A 26913-nucleotide genomic window follows, 5' to 3' on the forward strand; every position below is an offset into this window, starting at 1 on the left:
TACATTCAACAGTCCACTTTGAATTTATAAAACAAATTGTTTAACAACAAAAGTAGAAGAAAATACTGTGCTAAAATTTCGATACTTTTGAAGTAGTTTATGAGCAGAAAACTGAAATGATGATTTTACAGCAGACTTTCAGCCTTTTTTTTTCCCCTATGAGACTATCAGAACTGCTATACAGAACTTGTCACACCACATGATGAAATTGAGATTTTTAGTATAAAGTAAGAACTAGTTTGCAAAGAAAGTGAAGGAATGCATATGGTAAAGAGCAGCGAGCATAAATAGCTTCAGAATTTTGGATGAAACTAAGATCAACATTCCACTTTTAAGATGACCACATGGAAATGTAACTGGCTCATTAAATGAGATTAACGACTGAACTTTCTTGTAGAAATTGAGCTTCAGAAGAAAGGCAACAGTTGTGTTTTACAGCTTATGGACAAAAGGAAAGTACTACTAGCTCTTACAATTTCTGGGATTTGATAGGAGAATGTGCCTCCTGTCTCTGTGATTTGTCCTTGCCTACCTCATTAAGCCTCTGCTCTTCACTAAGAAGCAATGAAATACAAGTCAACTGATCCCAGACTGCTTCCTGACAATTAATAACTGAAATAAACACTATACTAATGAGCTATCTTAAGTAAATTCACTGTGATCCTAAAAAGTTTAGGAAAGTAAAAGAATAGAGACAAAACACAACCCAGCTGCATGAGTCATGGCTCACCACCTGACAAACTTGCAAAACAACAATTAAAATACCTGAGTAGTTGTAAATAAAAGTACCCTGAAATAGAGTTTACCATGTTTTTAAAAGTTATATCTGTTACAGTTAGGAACCATCTTGATTTTATTTTCTTGTCTTACAATACATCTTACAGACAGAAAAACAATGCATATCACCTTTTGTACTAAATCTATAAAAGCATTTATGCCCTCAACTTCAGCATCGTGATAAATACCGTGGATGTAAGATGATGTCAGATCATTTTATTTCCCTGTCAAGCATCCTGTAGATGAGAAAATGAGAGACTTGTTCCCAAGATTACTTACCCATGAAGTTCAGATAGCTCTCCCCTCCGAGTGCATGAGTAATGAGACGAATCATTTTATGGAGCTGTATTCCACGATCGATAACTGGCGTAAGAGGCATGAGCACACTCATGTTTGTGTACATCTCTGCATCCATCAGTCGAAAAGCCAATGTCTTATCACCCACAAGTGCCTAGAACAGTTCAAGAAGACAGAAGTGTTTCTAATTTTTTCTTGTTTTGTTTTTTACAGCAGGTGCACTGTATTGTAAGGGGAGGACTTGCATGATCGGTGAGGAGCCAAGGACATGGCTCAGGGTGCATGATCTAGTCCCTGTTCCCAAAGAAACCTTCCTGCCACTGCCTATGATCACCAGGTCACAGCAACCTCACCTTCTAATTACTGACCCTGTGTGTTGTGTGATGTGCAATCATGTGACTGTGATACAGATCTAGTCTGAGGCCAAAAGGAGGAAGGGTCTAAACTGAGGCAGGGATGTCCATGAGCTGAGCCTCAACTCGATGTCAAACTCCAGTGTCTGTCTCCAGTAACCCTCCATGTGGTTACTGGGGCTCCCCAGACCGACAGGATAATATTATTATCATTATTATATGATAATAAACAGCTGTCTAACCCCCTCTGACATCCTACATTTCACCTGATGGGATCAAACTGCATAATTACCTCTAAGAACTTTTTTTTTTTGCCTACAGATAACAAAATGTGACATGTCAGCGTCAACTCAGTAAGTCACAAGTGACCTACCACTTGGGAATTTTTATAGAAAACACAGAAAATGAGAAAGCAAACATCCCAAGCGAAGTTCCTGGAATGTGAAAATAGAAGGGTATTAAAAAAGCTCCTGATTTAGAGATGTAGGATGAGTATGAAGCATTCATTTATATGCAATCAAGAAGGTGATTGGTTTTCTGTGATTTCACACAAGAGAAAAAAAACTCTAGTAATTCTGTCTAAAAGCAGTGACTGAATTACCAACTTGCTAGTGCTTACTGCTACTTGAGAAAGGCCACACAAATGCTATTCTAATATACTATCATGCAGGTAGTTGAAAATGTTTTGGAGCAATTATGTGTAAATAGCTAATTTTTGTTCAATTAGCTAATTTTCATTTTATACTCTTGCATGAAAACTCACTAAATTCCAAAGGGACAGATGAATCATAAGCAGGTCTGGCTGAAAAGCACAATCATCCTTTAGATTTCCAACTGACAATATAAGAGACAATCTACAGATTATTCCCTTAGGTAAAAAACAGACTTTAAAAAAAAAAAAAATTAAAAAAATTCCTACATGACAATGACAAGATTGAAGACTGCAATGAGCTATTCTCTGGACTCAGAATGTGGCATTTGTTAGTGTCATTTAATATCCCCTAATCTTTCAATTCAAAGAGAAGGTAAATGTTCCCTATTCTTGTTTTCTATGATAGCCATGATTTTATTACCACATATATTTCCCCCTTCAATGATCACTTTGCTACCCTGAACAATCTTACTCTATTTAGTTTTCTTCTGATGAAAACCAATCCACACCTGCTGACCTTCTTACCAACTCTCTCACAGCACTTTTTCCACATATGCTGTATATCCTTGGAGACAAAGGACCAAAATCTGCCTCCAACATTCAACATGCCCACGAACCATGAAAGACTCCAGGTGTGCTGATTGTGTCCTTTGTTCTCCATCCCATTCATAATAATTCCAGGACTGCATCTGCTTTTTTGACAGCAATTAGCTTCAAGCTGCTATTTTCACACACTTATAACCACAAGCCCTTGTATTCTGACTGGTAAGAGTCAGTTCATAGCCCATTATAAAATATAAGAAATTAGAATTGTACCCTCACATGTGTCACTTCCAGCATCTACAGACTGAATTTTATCTACACTCTCATTTTGTTTCTCTATCCTACTTTTCACATATCAACCTGATGTATACCTGCAATCATTTTTTTATTTTAATTAAAAATAAACAGATTTTTCCCAACTATGAGATTCTAAACTAAAAACACATAGCGATATAGAAAACAACTTAATTAATAAAAATCATCATAAAATAAAAGAACAGCAACAGTAATGTTATATGCCATGCTTTAGGATGAAGAACCAGCTTTAATGAAAGCAAATTATCATACAATAATATAGATTTCCATGTAATTTCTGAAGTTCTTTACCAGGATCATGAGTTTTGTCTCATGCTTTAAGTGAACACAGTAAGAGTCTGAGATTAGAAGGTAAATAGGTACACAAAATGAATAAACTGAATGATAAATGTAGAATTCTCTTTTTAAAATAAAATACAGGCTTTGTTTTGGACACTTCTGTTGACTTTTATTATAGAGGTACAGGAAATAGAATAACTTCTATGTAATGAAAAAGTTGAAGGTAGTTACATAAGGAAAAAAAATATTAGTTTCTAATGAAATGTTTAAATTCCTAATTTTATAATTCTTGACTAATGTTTTCTGACTCTTCAGAAAGAACTGTCAAAAAGATTGTGGGAGATGAGTGTTATCCAAATCCATCATCATTTTTCCATACACAGAACTATTACTGTTACTGTGTTTTGAACCAAAATGTTATAGAATATCTCTTTTAGGTCTCAAAAGAGGATGTTTGCAATCCTTTTAGAGAGGAAAGATCTTCGTGAAAGGAATACAACAGTCACAAACACTGATTCAATGAACAAATTTTCTAAATTGGGATGTTGTTTATGCTTATCATAAACAGTGCTCCAGATTGCTGAATGGAAACAAGATTTTCAAAAGCATGGATTATACACCTCCCTATGTTCCATGACAGACAAAACAAGATGCTACCATTAATTTCTTAAAAATAAAACAAAACTGAAAATCAACATTACCCACCCACTCCAGGCAGGACTCCTTTATTAAAGTGAAGGATCAAAACAAAATAAAAAACCTCAAGAAAACCCTACAAAAAATTAAAAACTAGTAAAAAAATGAGCAGTAGTCCACATCTACCTATCTCCCAAATTCTTGCCATCCTTCCCAACTCTTGCCTCATTTTGAAAAGAAAACCCACCAAATCTATAAACACTATCTTTTACTTCTCATAAATAAAGAAACAGATAACATACCTGGTCATGACTCTCTGCATAAGCAATGTATTTTTCTTCATACCGTCTGTTCGTTAATGTATGCACAATATTGCCCATGTTCCAGTCTTCATCTTTCAGCTCCTTAATTATCTGCAGGAAAACAGAAGAAAGATCCCTGAAAATTTATTGCTGTTTTAACTAAAAGCATGTAGCATTATCTTGGCACAGAAATGTCCAATGGATTTTGAACTGTAGTAATTCAACTTCTCCTGTTCTCATTTTGAAGTGATGAGCTTTCTCTGACCATCCAAAGAGACTTTTTTCCTTTTCAATTCTACCACATAAATAACTAGAATATTTTTTTTCTCCTATACTTCCATGTGGAAGCATGGACATAACGTGCCCTCTATTGCATGAATCCTCCAATACAGCAGGTAATGTGATTGATAGGACCTGTAAGAAAGCACTGCACCAAAAACCAGGAAAAAATATGTGGGCACACACCTACCTGGTCCACAACATCAGGAGATGCAACCCTGGCATATGAGAGCTTCCAAATACTTCTTAATCACTGGGCTGTGTGGTGCCTCCTGATTTTCAGCAATTTAAATTAAATCCCTTTAATAGGAATTTTCTGCCTCATATGACATTATTTCCTCCCTCTTCTAAATCAGGTTTTATTTCAGTGTTAGCCCTTTCTTTTTTTCAATACTATTTTATAGACCTCCATTGATCACCACAACTTAAATACATATACATAAATATATAGACATAAAAATAAAAGTGATAAAAGGCAATAACACCAAGATGGCTAATATCATGCTGTAAATTTTAACTTTCTGACTCTAACTGTTCATGTACTCCTGAACAGTCATGTTTTCCTTTTCTTGTTGTTTTCTGTTTGTATTTTGGGGTTTTTTTGTTGTTTTTTCTTTCCTGAGTCCGTAAGTTCTGGCTCTGAATACTTCCAGGTCCTTAAGCAGCATCATATTATGTACTACACATACCTTTAAACTGAACTAGTACAGTCACTGTTATGACAAACAGTTTATCTTTCTTACTCTTACAGATTCCTCAGAATTAATTAATGAAATCCTTCAGTTTTAAAACTGATTTTAAAAAGTTACCTAGAAAACTTACTATTAACAGGTGTACACTTAAAAACTGGAGAGAAATGAGAGCAAGCAGTGTAGGAGAGTTTGATAACAACTGACAGACAACTGGTTCCAAATGTCTCCTTTCCAATCATTTCAGTTTTATTTTCCCCTTCAAGAAATGTGGTAACAAACTAAGTACATCACCTTTCTTCAACTCCATGTTCTCTATCGTGGCTGCTTATTTGCAGTTTCCTTAGCTAAAAGCTTCCTGCCTACATCACACAACATTCCTGTGCAATTAGCACATTCCTAAATAACTGGAGTTCTGCTGGGAAACAGGCTAAACTATCATAGCTGATCTGCCGTCCCATCAGCATCCTTTGCCTGGCCCATGACAAGGACATGTTTAGGCTGAAAGAAGTGAGATTTTCTCCCACTAAAGAACAGAATTTATTGCATCATAACTATGTTTCCTATCCAAGTATTGCAAATTAAAATAAGCAGACCATAGCAGAGATTGCCAAATCAGATTATCAAATTTTTTGTACTTGTAAAATTCTAAAGTCTGGGGTTTTTTTTCCTATGCAATATGAACTTGGTCACTTGCATTTTGCCTATCTGGGAAATCGCTTATCTTTGCCTACCCTAAAGCATGATAAGGAAGTTGAAGGTGTAAAGAAAAACAACAACAACAACAACAAAAAAATCCCTGCAAACAACTCCCCCATACACTTCGAAACATCACAAGGTATTTCTTGTTGGTACAAAAATCTGAGCCCTCACTGTGCTCCAAGATCTAAATATCTAAATTACACATTCCAAAGTTTAAGGATGCTGTCCCTGCTGGAAAAACTGCCAAGTTTATCTCCTTAAAAAATTGGTTTGAAATCTGTTTTTTCAATTGGCTTTTCACCTCCTAGTTACAAAATTGAAAGATGGTGAAGATAAGTTAATTTGTTCTTTTATTTTTAGCTACTCACTATATTTATTGAAGTATTAGGGGTAGTATAAAATATTTATTGCTTTCAGATCATCATGATAGCCCCAGGGATTTCAATGTTATCTAACTGAAAAACCTTCTCCAAAACATCCGTTTTCAGATCTTTTTGAAATCATTTATTGTTTTTTTTCTTTTTTTTTGTGATTCTCTGTATTAAGGAAAACGTGATATAAATTCTTGTTGTAGTCAGTGCTTATTAGTATATTATTGTTCTTGAAGAGCATTTACAGATTTTTATTATTCTTTCTGTAGTCCCACTGTACTAATTGTAGGTGTTTGCATAATTCCCTTGGGTTTACTTTGGTTAAAACTTTCAGCTCTATATTCTATTCCAAGTAACACACACAGTGCCAGGAGGGTTTGTTGCATGTTTTTGGGGTGATTCTTCAATATTTATATGCATATGGTGAACTTATTATCTACCTGTTCACATTCCATATAGATTACACATTCTACAGTAGTTGCAAGATACAGGTTATTTCAAACAAATTGAGTTTCAGTGTATTGTAAGAAGAAAACAAATATCAGCTGGAATGAAAATACCAGCCCCTGAACTTCCTCACCTGAAAACCTCCATGATATCTGACAGCTCTCGTTTCAGCCATCAATACCTGAGCTCAAGCTTGTCAGAATTTATTTCAATAGGACATTAACAGCAGAGAGAGCAACATTTTTCAGTAGGATTCAGAAGTGCCTGTGTGTGTGCACTGACAGAGAAACATGCTGCTCCGAAGAGCAGGATGTGTTTTGGAAGAAGTTCTTTCTCACCTGTATCCACTTATCCGGGATAGCCATGGCCAGCCGATAATCAAAGCCCCCTCCTCCCTCTGCGACAGGACGACAAAGCGCTGGCATTCCAGAAACATCCTTAAATAGATTAAAAAAAAAAACCCCACAGCGTAATTTCTATGGTATTTCAATTATTAGTTTGTATTTTCCATCATACGGCAATACTTGTATACAAACACCCTCTAAACACAACTCTATAAACAGCTTCAGAGACTCACCTGGTTAAGGGAGATTAAAAATAAATAAAAATCAGCGATTACTACACCCAGATTTCTTGTTTGAATGCAAAAGCTACAGGGAAAAGCATTATGACTGTTCATCAAATACTCTATCTCAAAATACTTTAATAGAGCAGATATTTGAAGGGGAAGAGACCTCGGTAGATGCAGAGTTCGAAATAATTAGCTCTCTTGAGCTCCATGTAATCAATAGAAAGTACAAAGTAGTCAACAAAAGACAAATTAAACCTTCCTTTTGTTTATTGATATTTTGCATAAAGAATGGCATGAAAAAAAGGCTAAATATTAAGTACAGCAAGGAAGTAAAATATGATCCCTACTATTTCCCCACTGTGCAAAACCAGAATTATTGATCAAGCTAGCCCTGGAAAGTGACGTGCTCTTTGTATAATTTTTCATCTTCCTGTTGATGGAAGCTGACCATTTTTAAATTTGTAATTCCAAGTTCTCAAAATATTTATTTCACCACGTTCTGAGGCAATTTTATCGCACAGCATTTTCTTGCTAAAGTTAGCTTATCTGGACAGAAAATGCAAGTCTCCAATAATTACAAAATATCCATCATTACTCGATGTTATTAACTTACGTGGTGGAATGACTTTTCACTGACAAAGGTTATGGATTATCATACACCTCTAGCATCTACACATGAGAATTTATGGAATTAAATACTGACTAGAACCAGGGTCTAATTAGGAAGCTCATTCTGGTTTCCTGGATTCAATCCACTTTTCAGTCCAGTTGCTGCACTGGACTACTGAAAAAGATATTTGCTGTTATACACACACACTCTGACATAAGTGAGATCAACCACATCACCATGAAGCTCATGGATGGCACCCCAGGGGTGGAAGACAGGGCTGCCATCCAGAGGGACCCTGACTGGCTGGAGGAATCAATCAACAGAAAGCTCAGGAATGTCACCAGAGGCAATTGTCAAATCCTGTCCCTGGGATGGGCGACCTCCTGCATCCACACAGGCTGGGTCAGCCAGGCTGGGGAGCAGCTCTGCTGGGAAAGCCCTGGGGCTCTGGGCCAGCAGCAAGCTGAGCATGAGCCAGCAGCCTGCCCTGGCAGCTGGGATGGCCAGCAGCATCCTGGGCTGTGTGAACAGCAAAGCCAGGAGATCAAAGGAAGGGATTATCCCCCTTTAGTCAGCAGTCATTAGATCACACAGAAAACTGTATCCACATTCCACATGCTGTAAAAATGAAATAATTAAGTGGAAATTCTTTCCAAACTTTTTGATGTGATAAAAGGAAGTTCAATAGTTCTCCTATATCAGCCAGGAAGGATAAAAACAGACTAATGGTCTCCAAGTTATACAGGGCATGATGATATGAAACAAAAGCCTTTTTCTGTGATGCCATGATGCCTACCTGGACAAGGTCCAAGCCTGAAATTTAAGCAGCTCACATCTATTTGAGTCACAGTTTTGGAAGCCAGGTTTTTAGGAAGTAAAATTCTAAATTTAATACTATTTATATCTATCTACAAATTTTAACTGAACACTAAAAAAAACACAAAAATAAATTCAGCATTCATTTTTTCAGTATGTCTTCCACCAGGAAACTTCCTAGCCTGGTGTGGCCCTCAGACTACCACTCATTACTGATCTTCCATGTAGGAGGCAATGAGGCATCAATGTGTAGTCCAAGAGCAATCAAAATGGCTTTCAGGGCCTTGGGAAAGCTGGTAAGGGAAGCTGAGGTACAAACAGTCTCCTCTATAAGTCTAGTTGAAGGCAGCAACACTGGAAGAAACAGATGGTCTATTAATAAATTGCTCCACAGGTGGTGTCACCACCAAAGCATTGGCATTTTTGACAGTGGAATGGCCCATGCAGCACTGGGCATGCTGCCATTAGATGGGAATCACCTCTTCAGCAAGGTCTCTACTGGGACCAGTTTAGGTGGGCCCATGGGAATCTCATGAGGTTTAACAAGACTCAAGTGCAAGGTGCTGCATCTGGGTTGGGGTAACCCCCAGCATGAATCCCGGCTGGGGGATGAAGGGATGGAGAGCAGCCCTGCCGAGTAGGACTCGGGGTGGTGGTGGATGAGAGGCCAGACATGACCCAGCCATGTGCACTGGGAGCACAGAAAGCCAAACATATCCCAGGCTTATCCCACAGTGTGGGCAGCAGGTGAGGGAGGTGATTCTGCCCCTCTGCTCTGCTCTGGTGAGACCCCACCTGCAGTGCTGCCTCCAGCTCTGGGGTCCCCAGCACAGGAAGGACATGGACCTGTGGGATCAAGTCCAGAAGAGGGCCATGAAGATGATCAGAGGGCTGGAGGATCTCTCCTATGAGGAAAGGCTGAGAGAATTGGGATTGTTCAGCCTGAAAAAAACAAGGCTTCATGGTGACCTAATTACAGCCTTTTAGTACCTGAAGGGAGCCTACAAGAAAGATGGGGAGGGACTTTTTGCAAAAGCATGTAGTGATAGGACAAGAGAGAATGGCTTCAAACTGAAAGAAAATATATTTAGATATCAGGAAAAAGTTCATTATTGTGAGGGTGGTGAGGCACTGGAACAGGCTGCCCACAGCAGCTGTGGATGCCCCACCCCTGGAAGTGTTTAAGGTCAGGTTGGATGGGGTTTTGAGCAACCTGTTCTGGTGGAAGGTCTCCTTCCCCATGGCAGGGGGGTTGGGACAAGATGATCTTTTAGGTCCCTGACAACCCAAGCCATTCTGTGGTGTTACAATTAAACAGCTAATTTCTAAACATTTGTTCAGACCCAAATTTAAAATGAGCTGCATATAAAATCAGAAACCTCAGCAGTAGAAACCAGAGGTGATTTTTTGCCTGTTTGCTTTTGTAATACTTCAGGCATGATGTAATTTCACTTAATACTTTTCCTTCTGATTATAAAAAAACTTTAATCACAGCTTTATTTGGAAGACCGAAGTGAAAAAAAATTAGCATATAGTCAGTAACACCTAAAAACTTCACAATTACTAAGATAGTGAAAAAACAGAATATTAAAAAGCTGTAAAAATCATCAATTATATTAATTAAAGAATATATTATAATTATTTATGGCTAGAGAAAAACATTTTTCTCACATGGTATGCATTCCATAGGCAAGCAGATATTCTTCATTGACTTTTGTAATTTTCAATTATGTCAATAGTTTCTCCTTCTGAAATTCTCCTTTAACCATGCAGTACATTGATCAATTCTATGATTTGTGTAGCAACTCCCCGAGGTAGAAAATTATGTATTGAAAAAGAAGCAGCTTTCAACTCACGCAAGAGAAACTGAAGACACATCTTATTAAAAAAAAAAAACCAAACAAACCACAAAAAACCCACAAGAACAAAACCACCAAAACTCTTAAGCCAGGTAATACAAGACAACTGAACTCAGAATTTCATTGGTAGGAATGTTTATGATCTAATATCACCTAGAAAATTAACACATTTCCCTTCAGATAAGCCAATGAAACCACCTCAAGTTTACTAGTAATTGCTCACCAGATGCTGTTTTTGATAGCTTGTTGTTTAGCTTTTAGCAGCAGTTGTCTACAATAGAAAACTTTACCATAAGTAAGAAACGAAGTTAAGCTGTATTTTGTTTGCTGAAAATAAATAGGGAACTCTTAAGCAATACAATAAGTTTGATTAGAAATACAAATAGTCCCTACTTTTATCAGATCTATCCAATTTTTTCTTTTAAATGAAATGAATTATTGAAACATAGTAACAGAAAAAAAATCCTCAATGTTTGCGTGTTTTTTCTCTTTTAGATAAAGACAAAATATTCGTGAAAACATACCTATTAATAGAATTTTAATGCTCTGGTGTTTCATACTATAAGTTCATTTATGCCAACAATATTTTTCTGTCAAAAGAGTTAATTGATCTCAATCAATTCAAATAATATAATCTATTAACTCTCTCAGAAACCTGGAGAAACTTAATAGCAAATTTAAATTAGCCTATACATTCAACATTTATAAGTTTATTGCATTTAATTTGAAGGGAATTGTCAGTTATGCCAATATAACTCAAAATATGCAAAACCACACTAGGGCTGTTAATCTTTAGTACCCTGAAGCACTAGTGACAAATGGCTATCATGCACAAGAAATAAACTAATAAAAACAAATCTTATTACAAGTTCAAGGTGATGAAGGAAAAAAAAAGAAATCACCACACTAATTAATAATCTATTAATGCAGAGAAAATTCCCAAAGCGCATATTCAAGTTGTTTTTCCCCACCAGGCAAAGCCTGTCCACTAATTAATAGTTTTTAACTCATGTCAGTTCTTGAGTACCCAAAGTGCAACTTGATAATTAATAAAAAATTCACATCCCAAAGCAAATTAATCAATATTAATGCCATTGAGGATGGCAAATTCTGATCTTACCTCTGCTATGGTTATGCATTCTGGATGCAAGGTATTAATCATGTGATTGGCCAGCATCAGATAACACAAAGCATCTTCATCCACATGTAGACCAAAATACTCATTGTAATCTCCACTGAACCCTGTGCCTAATAAGACAGACAGTTTTAAAAGCCACAGTCAGGTTCTTTTTAGAAAACATATTTTGCAATATTCCATTTTATAAGCACCACATTTATTAATGATTTCTGATCTATCCGTAGAGCAGCAAAACAAGCTTTTAGCAAATCTGGATTTTTTTGAGCATTTACAGAATATGGTAAGTTGGAAGGGGCCCATAAGGATCACCAAAGTCCAACTCCTGTCCCTGCACAGGACAGCCCCGAGAAAAACACCATGCACCTGAGAGCACTATCCAAACGTTTATTAACTCTGTCAGGCTTGGTGCTGTGACCACTGCCCTGGGGAATCTGTTCCAGCAGCCAACCACTCTCTGGGTGAAGAACCTCTTCCTGATATCCAACCTAACCCTCCGCTGACACAACTTCAGGCCATTCCCTCAGGTCCTCTGTCACTGGTCACCACAGAGCAGAGATCAGTGCCTGCCCCTCTTCTTCCCCTCACAAAGAAGTTGTAACTGCAGTGAGGTCTCCCCACAGTCTCCTGATCTCCAGTTGAACACACCAAGTGCCCTCAGCTGCTCCTCACACGGCTTCCCCCCCATGCCTTTCACCTTTGTTGTCCTCCTTTGGACATTCTCTAATAGCTTAGTATCTTTTTTATACTGTAGTGACCAAAACTGCACACAGGACTCGAGGTGAGGCCTCCCCAGTGCAGAGCAGAGCAGGACAATCCCCTCCCTTGACTGGCTGGTGATGCTTTGCCTGATGCCCCCCAGGACACAGTTGGCCCTCCTGTCTGTCAGGGCATTGCTGACTCATATTTAACTTTCCATCCTCTAGGATGCCCAGGTCCTTTTCTGCAGTGCTGTTTTCCAGCATCTCATTCCCCAGTACATACATACAAGGGTTGTTCTCCCCCAAATGTAGAATTCAGCACTTGTCTTTGTGATCTGGTGATTGCCCAGCACTCCAGTTTGTATCTCTGCAGGGATCTCTTGGCCTTTGAGGGACCCAACAACCCAGAGGCTCTCAACTGTGCCATTGCCAGCTGTGAGCTCCATACATTCCAGTCCCTTCCTCACATATATCACCACCCTCCTGCCTCTTCTGCCCTGCCTATCCCTCCTGAAGAGTCTGATATCATCCAACAGGGCACTCTAGGCACAGGACTCATCCCACCAGGTTTCATTTATGCCAATGATGTCATATCCCTGGGACTGGGCCAAAGCTTCAAGCTCCTTGTTTGTTCCTCATGCTCAGTGTGTTGGTGTGGAAACATTTCAAATGTGGTTTGTTGTAGCAGACACCTCATGGAGCAGATTGAAGGATCCCACTAGTGCTCAGTTCCTCAAGTTTTGGTGTGCCATCCCATTGTTCATCACTGGCAAGCCTGGTTTTATCCCTTTCCCCCTCTCCTACCTAGTTTAAAGCTTATCAATGAGCCCTGCTAGCTCCTGTTCTAAAACCCCTTTTCCCCCCTCTGAGAAACAGTGAACTTGATAACATTATTTCCACAGCAACAGCTGCAACAGGACTGCTGAAATGAGAGTTGATTAAATTACTTACCAATCCCATGATGGTGATACAACATAGATGTAACGCCATCAAACCGGAACCCGTCAAAGCGATAGTCTTCAATCCACATTCTCAAATTAGACAGAAGGAATCTCAAAACTTCCCAGCTGAAATAACATGAACATATTTTATAAGCTTTAAAAACCTTGGGATCAACTAAAATTCCTTATAACATGTTCCCCACTTGCATATGTAGTACTTGTTCTGTGCATTTTACCATTTCAATGGCTTCTTCTCTATTTTTCATTGACCTTTCCCTAAGAAGTTTGTCTTCTTAAGTCTTTATCTGCTACTGCACATAATTTTAAGAGTGCAGATAGGAGGTTAGGAAGAACTCTCAACTATCTATATAGACATCTAACAGGCTAGTGTCTAAATACATGTACTATATTTTACATACTCGCTGCGATAATTTTCCTTTGCCTCCTTAAGGAAAAGATGTTACAGAAATGGAAAGAAAATTATAATAGGTAAGATTTTGTCCCCAAGATTTTACGGATTTACAGCAATTTTTAGGAATAAAGGAAGTAAAAAAGTTGTCTTTCCCCACCTCCCTCCCTGACTAGTTACAAATCACAAATCACTATTAGATTACTAAATCACCTGCTGTTCTGCAAATTTACACATTTGAAGAGTAAACCAAGTTATGGAAGTTGAGGAGATATTTTCTGAAATTCAGAACAACAGGAATGGGGTATAACACACACACACAAAGCAAGCATGGATGTGAAATAAAAAATATAAAAGAGGTTCCAAAACGAGCAAGCATTGGGAGACATTTGTGAACAGAGTTTGATATTAAGGAATAAAACAGTATTAGGAACAATTTTCCTACTATTCTTCACCTCCTCTCCTGGGACACTGGTCTCCATAGCTTCAAAAGACCCCCCATATCTTGTTTCTACTCTCCACCCTCCAGGGCACAACTCTCTCTGCCACCCTCAGCACGGGTTGCCTCAGGTGCATCTCCTGCGAGCCACGGCTCCAATGAGTTCCCCCATCTCAACCAGCCAACACATGACATAGGGAAACTTTTTTTGCCAACATCTTTTGCCAATTCTATGATTCCTCTAACTAGTTTTCCAGGACAGTACAACTATGAGCCCACTTCCTACCAAGTTTCTGTTCAGAGAACAGAGCAAGCTACACAGCAGGATGTAGGGTCCCACCTGCCACTCTCTGGTGGGTGAGGTGGAAGGGGTCACCCAGCCCAAAGCACCTCAGTCAGCATCCCTGCTCCAATTTACCTGTGCACATAGTAGGCACAAGGCAGCAAAGGGGACCTTTTCTACATTTCATTTAACAGACATCAGAAACAGTAAATTCCTGAGGAAATTATGACACAAGGTGCCATTACTCCATTTTGACAAAACAAATGTGCCCAATTTCCTTCCTCCAAAAAGCTTTCACCTATGCAGGATGCTTTAAGTCTCAAGGTGGTTGTATTACATGAAAAAAATGTGTGAAAACACTCCCAAACTGGTCAAATCTTGATCTCACCAAATAGCTAATTCTTATTTATTTCCATAGAATTAGAATATTTCTCCTTTTCTTTGCATGCACTGCACACAGATATACATTCATGCATATAAAGACAGAAAGATTACCAAACCAAACCCTCCAAATTTAGGAAATGTGAGTTCCAGCTCACTGTGAATTGTCTCAGTTCAATACCTTTCCTTGGTATGCATTACATGATAAGATTTTTTTTTTGTTCCATCCCTGTACTCCCCTTTCCCCAATTCATCCAATTCCCAAGCTAACACTATACGAGGAAGATCTCAGGAGCTTGTCTGAAGAACCTTTTATATATTTGTTATTTCTCAGGTGAGATGATTTGCAATGAATGAACAAGAGAGAGAATGCTCTGACATTAAAAGGAATAGAAAGATATAAAAAGTCCTACGAACTGGGAAACTGGTCACAAAAATTTGAGCAAACATTTGCTGTATCTTTTTCTGACCCAGCCTGAAATTTGCAGAAAGCTATTTCCTGCAAGCTAAATACTGTGAGAAAACTCAAAGCAGTAACTGTATTACAACAGTAATAGTTGTAATACATAGTATCTCCCACAGAATTAAGATAATACATGTATAAAGAGTACATTAATTACTACAAGCACCAGCCAGACTTAAAAGCTATTTCTTCTCATTAGACTGTTTGACTTTACAACCTTAAAGTCCTTAAGACTGTGAAGAGGATTTTTACGTCTGTAAAACACACACAGAAGTCTCAAAACAGATAACAAATGTATTTCCACCATTGTTGGCACTGAAGATTGAACTTTGGGAAAAGATGGAGAACAAGTTATGAAAATAAATTGTAATGACTTTTAGATGAAAAAGTGACTACGGATAAGAACAAACAAGATGAATTTGTTGAAACAAAATATTAGGTAGCAAACTGATGAGATCAAAAACCTGAGCAGGAGCAGCAGATGTTTTCCAACCATCTGATTGCACATGGGAGAGAAGATAAATAAATAAATAAATAAATATTAAGTCTCATTCTAGCCTAAGCTTGGAAAAAATCAGGATAATTTTTAGGAAAGATATCAAGTACTAGAAACCATATTGACTTTTAGAGAGAAATACACAGCTCCAAAACACGAGCCAGAATAACAGTTTTTTTGAAACATGCAAATCACACAAACTATACAGAGGTTCATTTTTTCATCCAAGTCAATTTGTTTATAGGAGCAGCAGCATTAGACTTAGAGGTTGACAGATGTAACAAATAGCTTGGCAGAATGCCAGTAGAGGCCAAAATTGAAGCGGCATAATTGAAATACATCCACTGCAGAAGCAATAATTCTGGAACATTTCTAAAACAGTACATTCTTGTAATTTTACAGAAAAATATGGAAACAGGATAGCATTCATTAAGAATGTAATTTCTTTTGGGCAAAAGCCATATCTCGAATTATATCCTAGAAGTCTTGCATTTTTGCATACCATAAAATTGGGAAAGTTCTTTCATTGCATGCATGATCAAAGAGAGGAAAATATATGCTGTATCATCATTAAGGAACAGAATGATTTACAGTGCAAGAAATTTAAGTAATTCAGAATTCACTCAGACATCATTCAAAACAAAGAAGGTCTTTGCAGAGAAGTATTGCTGTTTTTTTTTTTTTCCTCACCCTTGGAGCCCACAGCTCACTTACTAAAAAAAGATTTCTTGTTTGAAAAAGTGAAACGAGCACATCTACCTAGAAAACCCGGTTTCATGAGGTGATAAGAAATTTAACAGTTTTCCTATACCAGGTCAGCAGAAAACCTGTGAAATTGCTTACAAGACACACTCATTATTTACTTTTTTCCTCTATACGACTAAAAAGACCAAAATAATGATTCACCACAAACATTCTAAATTCCAATCCATGATAAACATGAAATACTTAGATGCGAGCAATGCATTTAAACCAGTTAATTTTCTCACTATGGACAAAATATTGGCTGTGCCTAATACAGTTTGAAGATGTAATTCTTGAATCATATTAATGTTGACCTTCAGAAACCACACTTATTATATTATGTTGACCTTATATGAATCGAGAGTTTTATGATGATACACCTTTTTCAGTTCTTAGTGTTTAATTACCTTATCACATAGTACCACTGAATTGCTAAAATACTACTTCTCAAACTATCCCCAAACATTTCAACAGCTACTGCCTTAAATTCCACCAATGGATTGCTAAACATAAAGAAATTGGCATTCAGTCTGATATCGTTAACTTTCATTGAATCTGGCACAAGTTATTTTATGGACTAAACATCTAGATCTGATACAGAGATGTTCTTTTTTTTTTTTTCTTTTTATCACTGCTTACCAGCACAGATCAGTTTGCCTGCTTTTGAGATGCACTTTGTTTAATCAGTTATACGAAGAGGGCAACCAGTCTTATCCTATTTGGAAAACTATAACAGAAACAACAGAACCCTTTGTATTTCAACCTTCTTAATTTACCATAAGTAATTCCTCTCTGTCACAGTATCATTGCCAAATCCCAAATCATATCTAGCCACAAGGGATTGAGAAGCTGAAGCAGTGCAGGAGGTGCCTGTGTTTTAACTCACACTGCCAGACTGCTCTCCAGACCTGCACTCCTAATTATTCCGAACAGCATTCCATGGGAATATACATGTCTCTGTCGGTCAATAGAACATGATAAAGTCATTAACAGACCCAAAGAGCTTTTGCCTGGCAAACCAAACAGCATTATGTCTCCAAAATGGACTGTGCAGATGACAAACAAAAGAGCTCTCCTCTTGGGGCATATGATAACCTGTGAGCAAAAGGGGTCAGCAGCAACATGTCACTTCCCCTGTATCAGCCCTAAGAAGAGACAGAAGTAATGAATTAACTTTTTTCCCCACAGCAACAACCAAAGGCACTGATGCAGAGTGCTAGTTTTTCTGGACTTGGGAATCTTGGAAGTGCATTGCATGACTACCTCCTGTACAGCCATAAAATAATAATTAAAGAAATCCTCCCCAGGCAGTTCTATTTCAGCAATCTTAAGCCAACTCACATTTCAAAGTTAGTATTAGGACACAGGATAACTTAAGGAAAAAGCTTATTCTGGAAACAATTAATAGTAGTGGGACAGATATAAAAGGTGAAAAGTTACAGGAGACTAAAGCTTTCAGTTTAACATGCATTGAATTTTTAACATTAATTTAAAATAAATAGAAGACAGTTAAGAAAAATCTTGAGGACAGTCTCCTGTCTATATTCCAAGTTCTAGTTGCAGGAGAGCTTGACTGGTAAAAGCTTTCAGAATGGTTGCAACATTCTTGCAGTATTCTTGAATTACTCTTCGGAGTGCTACATACTTTGGATGTTATTAAAATAAATTAATATGACGACACTGGTTTTTTAACATTGCTACCATAAGCAACCAATGCAAAAGAATCATTGTGGTCATGATCCCTTTGGTGAAGCAGTTCCACTCTGAAGGTGATCTGAGGGCCACAAATGGACTTCCAGATTAGGTGCATAAATTCTAATGTCTCTACTACTTGTCCATCATGATTTTGCACACAGATGATGCTTGAAATGAAAACTTTCAGCAGCAGTAGATCTTTACTCACACAAAGCTTGGGAAGATGTTACCCATACTGCATGGATTATAACTGCACTTTCTTGGACAAGTTAATGGGGAAGTTCCCAGTTCTCTAAGTCTCTTGCTGCTACTGGTACAAAGTTTCCTTAACAGGGATTTTGGATCATGAAAGAAGATTATCTCTTTCAGTCATATCATGATAACCAATTTTTTTCCCTTGAAGCTTATTATTTATTTTAAAATAAATATTAGCTTCAGATCTAGCTCCCTGAGTTTTTTCTCAAATTTATCAAATATCTTAATTACTACCCCACTGTCTTCTCCTCCCCTACTTACTGTTCACAATCAATTGCTTGTCACTTTACCTCTGTTCTCTTAATTGTGAGGTTTTGTTAGTTTGTTTTCAAGAGAAACAGATCCATACCATGACCTCTCTGTTTCACTTGATTAGATTTTGTTTGCTTTGCTACCTGTATAGAATTCATACCCTAAAATTATCAACTGTAAAAGCTGATAATTTATATACTGAGATGCAGCAAAGATATTGACAGTGCCAAACAAAAGATTTTGTAACCTTTGATCTTTGTTCTGTAAAGAAGCTTTATCTTTTAAAAGACATTTTCAACTCCAAGGTCTCTCTTTCTTTAAGGTCCCATATGACAGTGAAAACATTATTAGAAAAGCTTCAATCACCAATTAGATACCTTAGGTTAAAAATTTCAGTCAACTCTCCTTATAGCTAACAAAGGGTCCTCACTTAGAAAATCTTGATTGACATTGCAAGTTCTTTGGACCCAACCTTGGAATAAAGAGAATTCACTACTGCAAAATGCACATGTCATTGCAAGAGGGTGAAAGGTTTTGACAAACTGCAATTGTTATGCAATTAAAAAAAAACTTTCAAAATTATTTGCCTGCTCAGGTTCATGCATGAGCAAACAGCACTCTGACATCAGTAAGGGAAGAAAGATCTACATTAGGGACACATGAAAGAATTCTGAATTATAAGGAAGTAAATGAATAAAGACGAACACTACACTTCTGAAATAACAGAAAAGACAAGCAAAATTGAGTATTAAAATGCAGACATTTGAAAAAATATCAAATCTTAACCTCAGGAGGTAGAGATAACATTGTTCTGAAGAAGCACTAGATTATCTGACTTGCCAAACATTAACCCACTTCTGTCTGTCCTAGAAAATCCCATCCCACTGAATCTCAAAGAAAAGTAGAGTCTGCACCAGAACACAGCAAGTGTTCTAAACTGGTCTGAAGTACAGAATCTACCCTGAGGCCAGAAGGGGATGCAATTCCTATCACAGAAGTCTGAGACACTAAGTCAGTAATCAGGATGGAGCCTCAGTAAGATCCTGAAAAAAAACTTGCGAAGTTTCCCTGTTGCCATCAAGAACGTTTCACTATCTGAAGAGACAATGAAGAAAAGCTCACGAGTCCTCATGGACTTAAAGCAAACCCTTGGTGACAGTGAGGTGACAAAACGTCACACAAAGTGGATGGGACCTGTTAAAAATCACTCTCAGTGTGTTTCTTGTCAGATATTCAAGTATCAAATCCCACATCTCCCTGAGGAGAACAGTGGTCACAGAAAAACCCAGCACTTGCTCAGATCAATGTCTGTGAACCCTTCAGACATGTAGTGATTGGCATCCAACTTCCACTGGGAAGAACAGATCCCTCTGCACAGTACCACAAAAGGTCAGGGCTTTTTGCTGTGCTTTTGTTTTCAACAAAAAGGGTGCTTAAAGGTAGTAGTGGTCACTGATATCAATTTTCCCAGTAGGAATGGACTTCTGATGAACTGCTTAAGCGGTTTTCCCATCTAGAGCAGCTGGTCTTTACACAGTTGATTCTCAGAAGAGTGAAGTTTCCAGCTGGCTTTCTAACTGGAAAACAGACACAAACATTACCAGATGCGGGTCAGCCAGTCAGGTTTTTAAGGAAGTCAAGATTATACCTTTCCATGTTCCAAGATGGTATGAGTTTATCTTGACACAATAGTTTCCAGCCACATATTTCTCACAACTACTAAATGCCTCTCACTCATAGAAAGAACTAAGATCAAAGATGAATGGTCATAGGAGTGGAAAACCTTTCATCACAGCCTCTTACCCCCAGCTGTTCTGAGTACTCTTACAGAAGGATACAGACCTTTAAAGAGGGCTGATAGGAAAAAAGTTGCTTTCTTTATTTTTGCGGGTCATTATTCCATTAAGCTGAACTGTTTATGAGGTAAAAATACTAAAAAAACCACACCAATAAATGATTAGTGCCTCACTGTCATGAGCAGTAAGCAATAAGAGGTAGTTGACACCCTCCATTATTTACAAACCTGTGCTGAAGAGAAATTCTGGAATCTTACATTTGTGAAATGAAATTAATAGCAAATACATGACCTGGGCACTTCTAAACCCAGGAAAAGGATTTTATTCTTAGCCACAGAAATTGAGGATTTATAAATAGAAAGCCAGTGACTACATCAAATGTAATTATAGACTATATCAAATAAGTCACTGAAAGATTAAAAGTTTCCTCTAACAGTTAAAAATGATGGATACTTTTACCAATAGTTGTGACAGAAGACATCTTTGTTAAAGTGTTAACATCCCATTCCATGAATTAAAGCGGAAAAGCTCAAAAGCATTTGAGAATTTCAAGACCAGCCTCCAGAAAAAAAAGTCTTTAATTATTTAAGCGTATTATGAAAAAGTCATGAGAAATCGAAGTGAAAGGACTATTTTCAAATTTGGAAGCATTTGTTCAGTAAAGATCTGAAGTTCTTCCAAAAACTAAACCATACTGGTTTTTATTAGAGTGAGAAGGTCTCCTCTGAACCTTCTTTTCTCCAAACTAAATAGTCTGAGTCAGTTTTTAGAGATATATATATATATCTAATAATTCTAATATATATTATACATAACATACATTGTGTTTTATATAGTTGTCCTTTACTATTTAAAAATTCCAATAAGCAGAACACTGGTTATTACGTAGCTTTTCATTTTTTTCTTTTGAGAGAAAACAAGACAGAAGCTTTGAAAATGCAGAGGACTTTCTATTTTAATTTAAATTGGAATTCTAGAGAGCCATACCCTCCTGGAACCATTAATCCTGATCCCCAAAAGTCAACTGTTATGCAAGGAGAAAGCACTTTCATTCAATATGCTGCAAACAATATCATAGCAATATGCATTTATTAGACTTATAGACTCCTATTCAGCAATTACTTCAGGAAAATGATTTCTTAGAAAGAAGCACATCCTTTATTCATATACAACAAGGAGTTCTGAAGTCTTCAAGAAAGTATTTTAATTTTTATTCCCCCTCAAAATTCTGCTTCATCTGCTGGTGCAAAGCAGTACCAGAGAGTGAGGTCCTTGACGAGTTATGGCACAGATGATACAAGACCCAGTTAAATTAGGGGTGACTGAACATGTCCTGAGTAAACAGTGATGAATAGTCTGATATTTTGGCTAGGAAAAAGAGAGATGATAGAGGGTAACTCCTTCTCCTCCTTGTAGGTTCTCCCAAAGTGATCCCAGAGACCACACTGCCATGTGTCCTTGGCAGCTGATTCCTCCCAAACACGAGTGGAAGGAGCCCCAGTCCTGCATTCACACAATCTTACTGAAATGCCATTTGCACAAGGAGAAAAATTTTCTCTTCAAAATGAACTACAGTCTACATAAGGGTTTAAAATATCAAAGTGAGCAGCAATGTCCTAAGCTTACATTTTTCAGGCTACTCCTACCTACACTTGGTAAGAGTAAACTAATATCCAATAAAGCATTCAGTTATTTGCCCTACAAATGGAAGCAATAACTCAAATTCTACTCAGTAAAGGTTATGTTCTGCAAAACATGAATATAAGAATAGCCTTGGAGGCAAAGCAGGTTGGTACTTATTGTAATGAAATTTAATATTCTTGATGCTTTTTGCTCAGAGGGCTTCCTTAAGTAAATAGAAAAAAAAAAAAAAGTAAGTACTGAAGACAATTACCTGCAGTTTTAACAGAGCCTGAAGGGCACACACAATTTAAAATAGAGAAAGTATCAAAAATAAAATTACAAAACTCTTTAAAGTGCTGATAAAGTCTACATGGATTTCAGCTATGATTTGGATAAATTAGCACTAGTACCACTTATGTTCAACCCAAGTAAATTATACACTAATAAAATGAAAATCTTTGAGATCATTTAAAATTCTATTCTCTGAAAATAAGCTTCTTAGAGAATATTAAATTTGTTTAGTCATATAATCAACTCTACAAATTAACAAAAAAAAAATTGCTATTCTGTAACATGCAACTAAACCACAACTTTTAAGATGTACTGTCAGAATTTGCATACAATTTTATGCAATTTGTGATTTCCATAATTAACCTGAGATCTCAAGCATTTCACAGCAGTTTACTGTTCAACACTGGGTTAGCTTTCAAATTCAGTCTAAATGTAGTACAGAAATAGACTACAAACTACTACATAGGAGGTGATTTGAGGTTTTAAACAGACCATTATCCTGTACTTTACCCAGAAAATGGCACCAGAGTTGAGAAGGGGATGGTGAAGATTCAAGTGTCAAGAGTTATTTAACTACTTTGTTGAGAGGTGTTTTTTCTCTGCCAAAAGAGTATCCTATTATATACACTTATAGGAATAGAAAACAATTATCCTCAACTTCTGTATTCCCTCTATAGGAAAACAAAATTACACTCAAAATCAATTCATTCCATTAGCAGTGACAAAAATATTAACTACCTGGCAAATTGTTAACATTTTTAAGCTCTACTGTCTCAAAATCATCTTATTAGAAGCCTGAAGCAGTGCTTTCTACAAACCTACTTTCATTTATTACTTTAAAATACTGGTTCCTCAATTCATGCTCACACAAGAGACTCCGAAGGGACACTGCAGTGGTGTTTGGTTCACTGCCTTTCCCTCAGTGTTTCCTACCTGACCTCCCATTCCCAGCCTTCTGACTGAAGAGCCAAAACAGAAATGTGGTTGACATTTGCAGCTCAGAAATGCTGCTGTGACCCTTACCCAGGTCAAGGTAGGATTCTGAGTACACTCCATCCCCCTCAAACACCCACAAATTAAAGCTACAGCTGACAAAGCACTAGCCCTTCTCTTTGCTGGTGGTAAACACAAAGTGCAAGAATGCCAGCCTAAAACCAAATGCACAGACACACAAAAATATTAAAAGTGTTAGTATTATGCTTGTACCTTTCAGATGAAGATACAAACTGGTTTAATTTGAATTCAGGTGGATTTTTTTCTAATGTTAATGAATAGAAATAGGTATTTAAGAAGAAATAAAATTCTTCATGAACAAGAACATTTTGAAAACTCCCAAGTAAAAGCTTTAAAGAAATGAAGCAAGACCAGACCTCTGCCCTTGAGAAAATTCCAACATTAGTACAAACATATCATCAAATACCTGTTTTTCTAAAAGTTAAGTGCACTGATTATTGAGAAGTCTTTTCTGTGTACAGATGATACCAGAACATAGCTGCTGTGGTGGTGTAAGGCTCAAGTTCATATGTACCAATAAGACACTAACAGAACCTTATCAATCTACCATTCAGTGTCCATATGCTATTACAGTTTACTTTTTTTAAGTAATTACCTTGAAAATCCCAAATCAAAATATTAATCCAAAAGCAAAGCATGTTAGCTACTTTTTGTGTTAACATGGCAAAACCAACCTCATAAGGAATAATTATTATCACATAAGAAGACTGAATTTTACGACCTTAGGACTTCTATTTGAAAATATGATCTGAATATCCTTTTACTTTAATCCCTCAGAGACTGGCACACTGAACCCCTGAAGACTTAATTACCTGTCTGTATTTTATTGACCAAAAGACTATCCTTCCTTTCCTCTCAACTAGACAGTTGGTAGCAATGCCAAATCTATGGAAGTAGAAGAAAATTTCAAGATGAGTAGAAGTGTTCATTATCAGTCATCATCAAGTATAAAGAACACAGGAGGCTTCTGAGATACTGACTCCATGTCCTGAATGGTAATCTACTGAAAGGAAAGTAGGATCTAAGGGAAGTTCACTCTTTATACTAATATTAGCTAACACAAAGCTTAGATTACTTCCTCTTACACTACCAATTTTTATCCTCAGCATAAACAACTGTTCTGCACACAATCTAAAACCTTCTTTTCAGAGCCACGGGACAAGATTGCTCAGCCACATGACAGACTTCAACATGAAGGGCAAAAAGTTTGTACAATGAATTACTACCTTCACAGAAAAACACTTCCAGTGGAAAGTTCAGAGAGCCTGAAAACTGTCTTGTATCATCCCCAGCACAAGACTCGGGAAATGACTGCAAGGGTAAGCAGCCATCTGGCAAAACCAATCCGTGCTTGCATCAATCCCCATCATCTTCCAGCAAGCACAAAATGCAGAGCGAACAAAGCAGCCCAGATGATCTGAAGTAAAGGGTTCATATTAAATAGGAATCCGTTCTCAAGCACAGCACTTCTCTCTCTGCTGCACTTTTTGAAGTCGCATTCTTCAGAAATGTAATTAAAGGTAGATATGAGCTCAGATTATGCTGTGCCTATAGAGTTGTGAACTCACAAATACGTTTTCTGTGTGCTTCATAAATACTTCATCTAAGAGAACTGAAAAACAGGTTTATATTCGAAGACGTCTAGTTTTTAATCTCAATTTCCTACTAGATACTGTCATTTCAACTATATAATTTGTGCTTCATGAAGATTAATATGAGGACAATAAGTACATTTATAAGGATTGTTGCAGTAGCTTTGTTTAGTAAAAGTTATTTGAGTTGTCTCTTGCAAAAATAGCTACAATGTAATTTTTTTGTATTGATTCACAGATATACTTTCTTTTATCCATTATTCTATTTTCCAAGATTTAGACACCTATTTTAAAACCGTCTGTTACCTGAACACATTTTAATACACCCACTATCTTTCTGCAGCCAACAAATTTGTAAGCTCCACAAAAGACAGGTGGGAAAGATACTGTGCCAAAACCTATTCATTTGTATATCCATCAATTCATTGAAATTAAACTGTGACAATGGAAACCTCTGATATTACTTTGAAAATATTGAGAGAATAATCAATGTCCTTCTATTAGATATAAATTACAAAAAGCATATTCTACTGTCTACAGCTTATTTGGAAAACTGTATAAAACAAAACATTCCTCCACATTTCAAAAAGCTTTGAGTACTGTATTTACATTTTCAAGTCAACAATGGAAAGGAAAGTTTAGATAATTTTAAAATCAACTTATATTTCTCAAAGATATCTGATTAGTGCACTAGAACTTGTATATTAAATCACAGAACCACAGAGTTATTTGAGTTGGAAGAGACCTCAAAGACCATCTAGTTCTGATTCACCTGCCATGGGCAGGTACATCATCAATTCAAAGTCCTGTCCAATGTGACCTTGAATGTTTCCAGGGACGTTCAGTGTGTCATCACCCTCATCGCAAAAGGTTCTGTCCTCGTGTCCTTCCTTATGATCTAAATCTACCTTCTTCCAGTTTAAAACCACTCCCCCTTGTCCTGTCCCCACAGGCCTTGGGAGGCAATCTCTGCCTACCTTATAAACCTCCTTTAAGTATTGAAAGTTCCCAATAAGGTCTCCCCAGAGCTTCTTATCTCCAGACTGAACAGACACAACTCTCTCAGTCTGTCTCCACAGGAGAGGTGCTCCAGCCCTCCGATCATTTGTGTGGCCTCCTCTGGACTCAGTCTAACAGGTCCATATCTGTCTTGTGCTGGAGACCACAGGGCTGGACACAGCACTGCAGGTGAGTGTGAGTAGAGGGGCAGAATCACTTCCCTTGACATGCTGGTTTTGAGGTAGCCCTGGGTGGGATTGGTTTTCTGGGTTGCAAGCACACATCGCCAGGTCATGTCCAACTTTTCATACACTTTCCCCAAGTCCTCCTCAATCCATTCCTCCCCCAGCCTGTACTGATACTGCAGAGTGCCCCTGTATTGCAGAGTCCCCCAACCCACGTGCAAGACCTCGCACTTGGCCTTGTTGAACCTCACGAGGCTCACTGGGCCCACTCCCCCATCCAGGTCCCTCTGGATGGCATCCCTTCCCTCAAGAGAATCAACTCCACCACCCAGCCTCGTACCATCCACAAATTTGTGGAGTGTGCACTCAATCCCACCATGTTCCTGAGGGACATCACTTGTTACTATCTCCATTTGGATGTATTAATCTACCAGTATAATTAATAGATTGGAAATATGTATTTATTTTAAACAGTGAGGTTTTTTCATGAAGTTCCATGATTTTTAATTGAAGTGAAAGCAATCATTACTACTACAGGTATCTCCTATTTCAGATCATATTTCAGGGCAACTACTAGTGATCCTGGCTTAAGAGGAAGCAGAATGATAGCAACTTTTGATTAAAATATAAGCCTGAAGTGAAAACTTCATAACCTTGTAGAAAAACAAATTTTGTTATCTAGGCCAGGATAAAATACAAAGAAAGCTAAAGCTAAGATTCT

At 37.5% G+C, this 26913-nt stretch overlaps 1 protein-coding gene across 2 annotated transcripts in view; it reads right to left on the reverse strand.

Moving 5' to 3' along the window:
• GBE1 (1,4-alpha-glucan branching enzyme 1) overlaps window positions 1-26913 on the reverse strand; it is a 149023-nt gene that overhangs the window by 43142 nt on the left and 78968 nt on the right. For both annotated transcript variants that reach the window (XM_027660072.1, XM_027660071.1), the window contains exons 8-12: window positions 13286-13401; window positions 11619-11746; window positions 6981-7079; window positions 4155-4265; window positions 1057-1228 (exon numbers count right to left, since the gene is read on the reverse strand). In XM_027660072.1, the coding sequence (XP_027515873.1) occupies window positions 1057-1228; window positions 4155-4265; window positions 6981-7079; window positions 11619-11746; window positions 13286-13401 (626 nt within the window). The remainder of the gene's footprint in view (window positions 1-1056; window positions 1229-4154; window positions 4266-6980; window positions 7080-11618; window positions 11747-13285; window positions 13402-26913) is intronic.

Source organism: Corapipo altera, unplaced genomic scaffold (assembly GCF_003945725.1).
Source record: "Corapipo altera isolate COAL_440 unplaced genomic scaffold, ASM394572v1 74, whole genome shotgun sequence".
Classification (NCBI taxonomy): Eukaryota; Metazoa; Chordata; class Aves; order Passeriformes; family Pipridae; genus Corapipo; species Corapipo altera.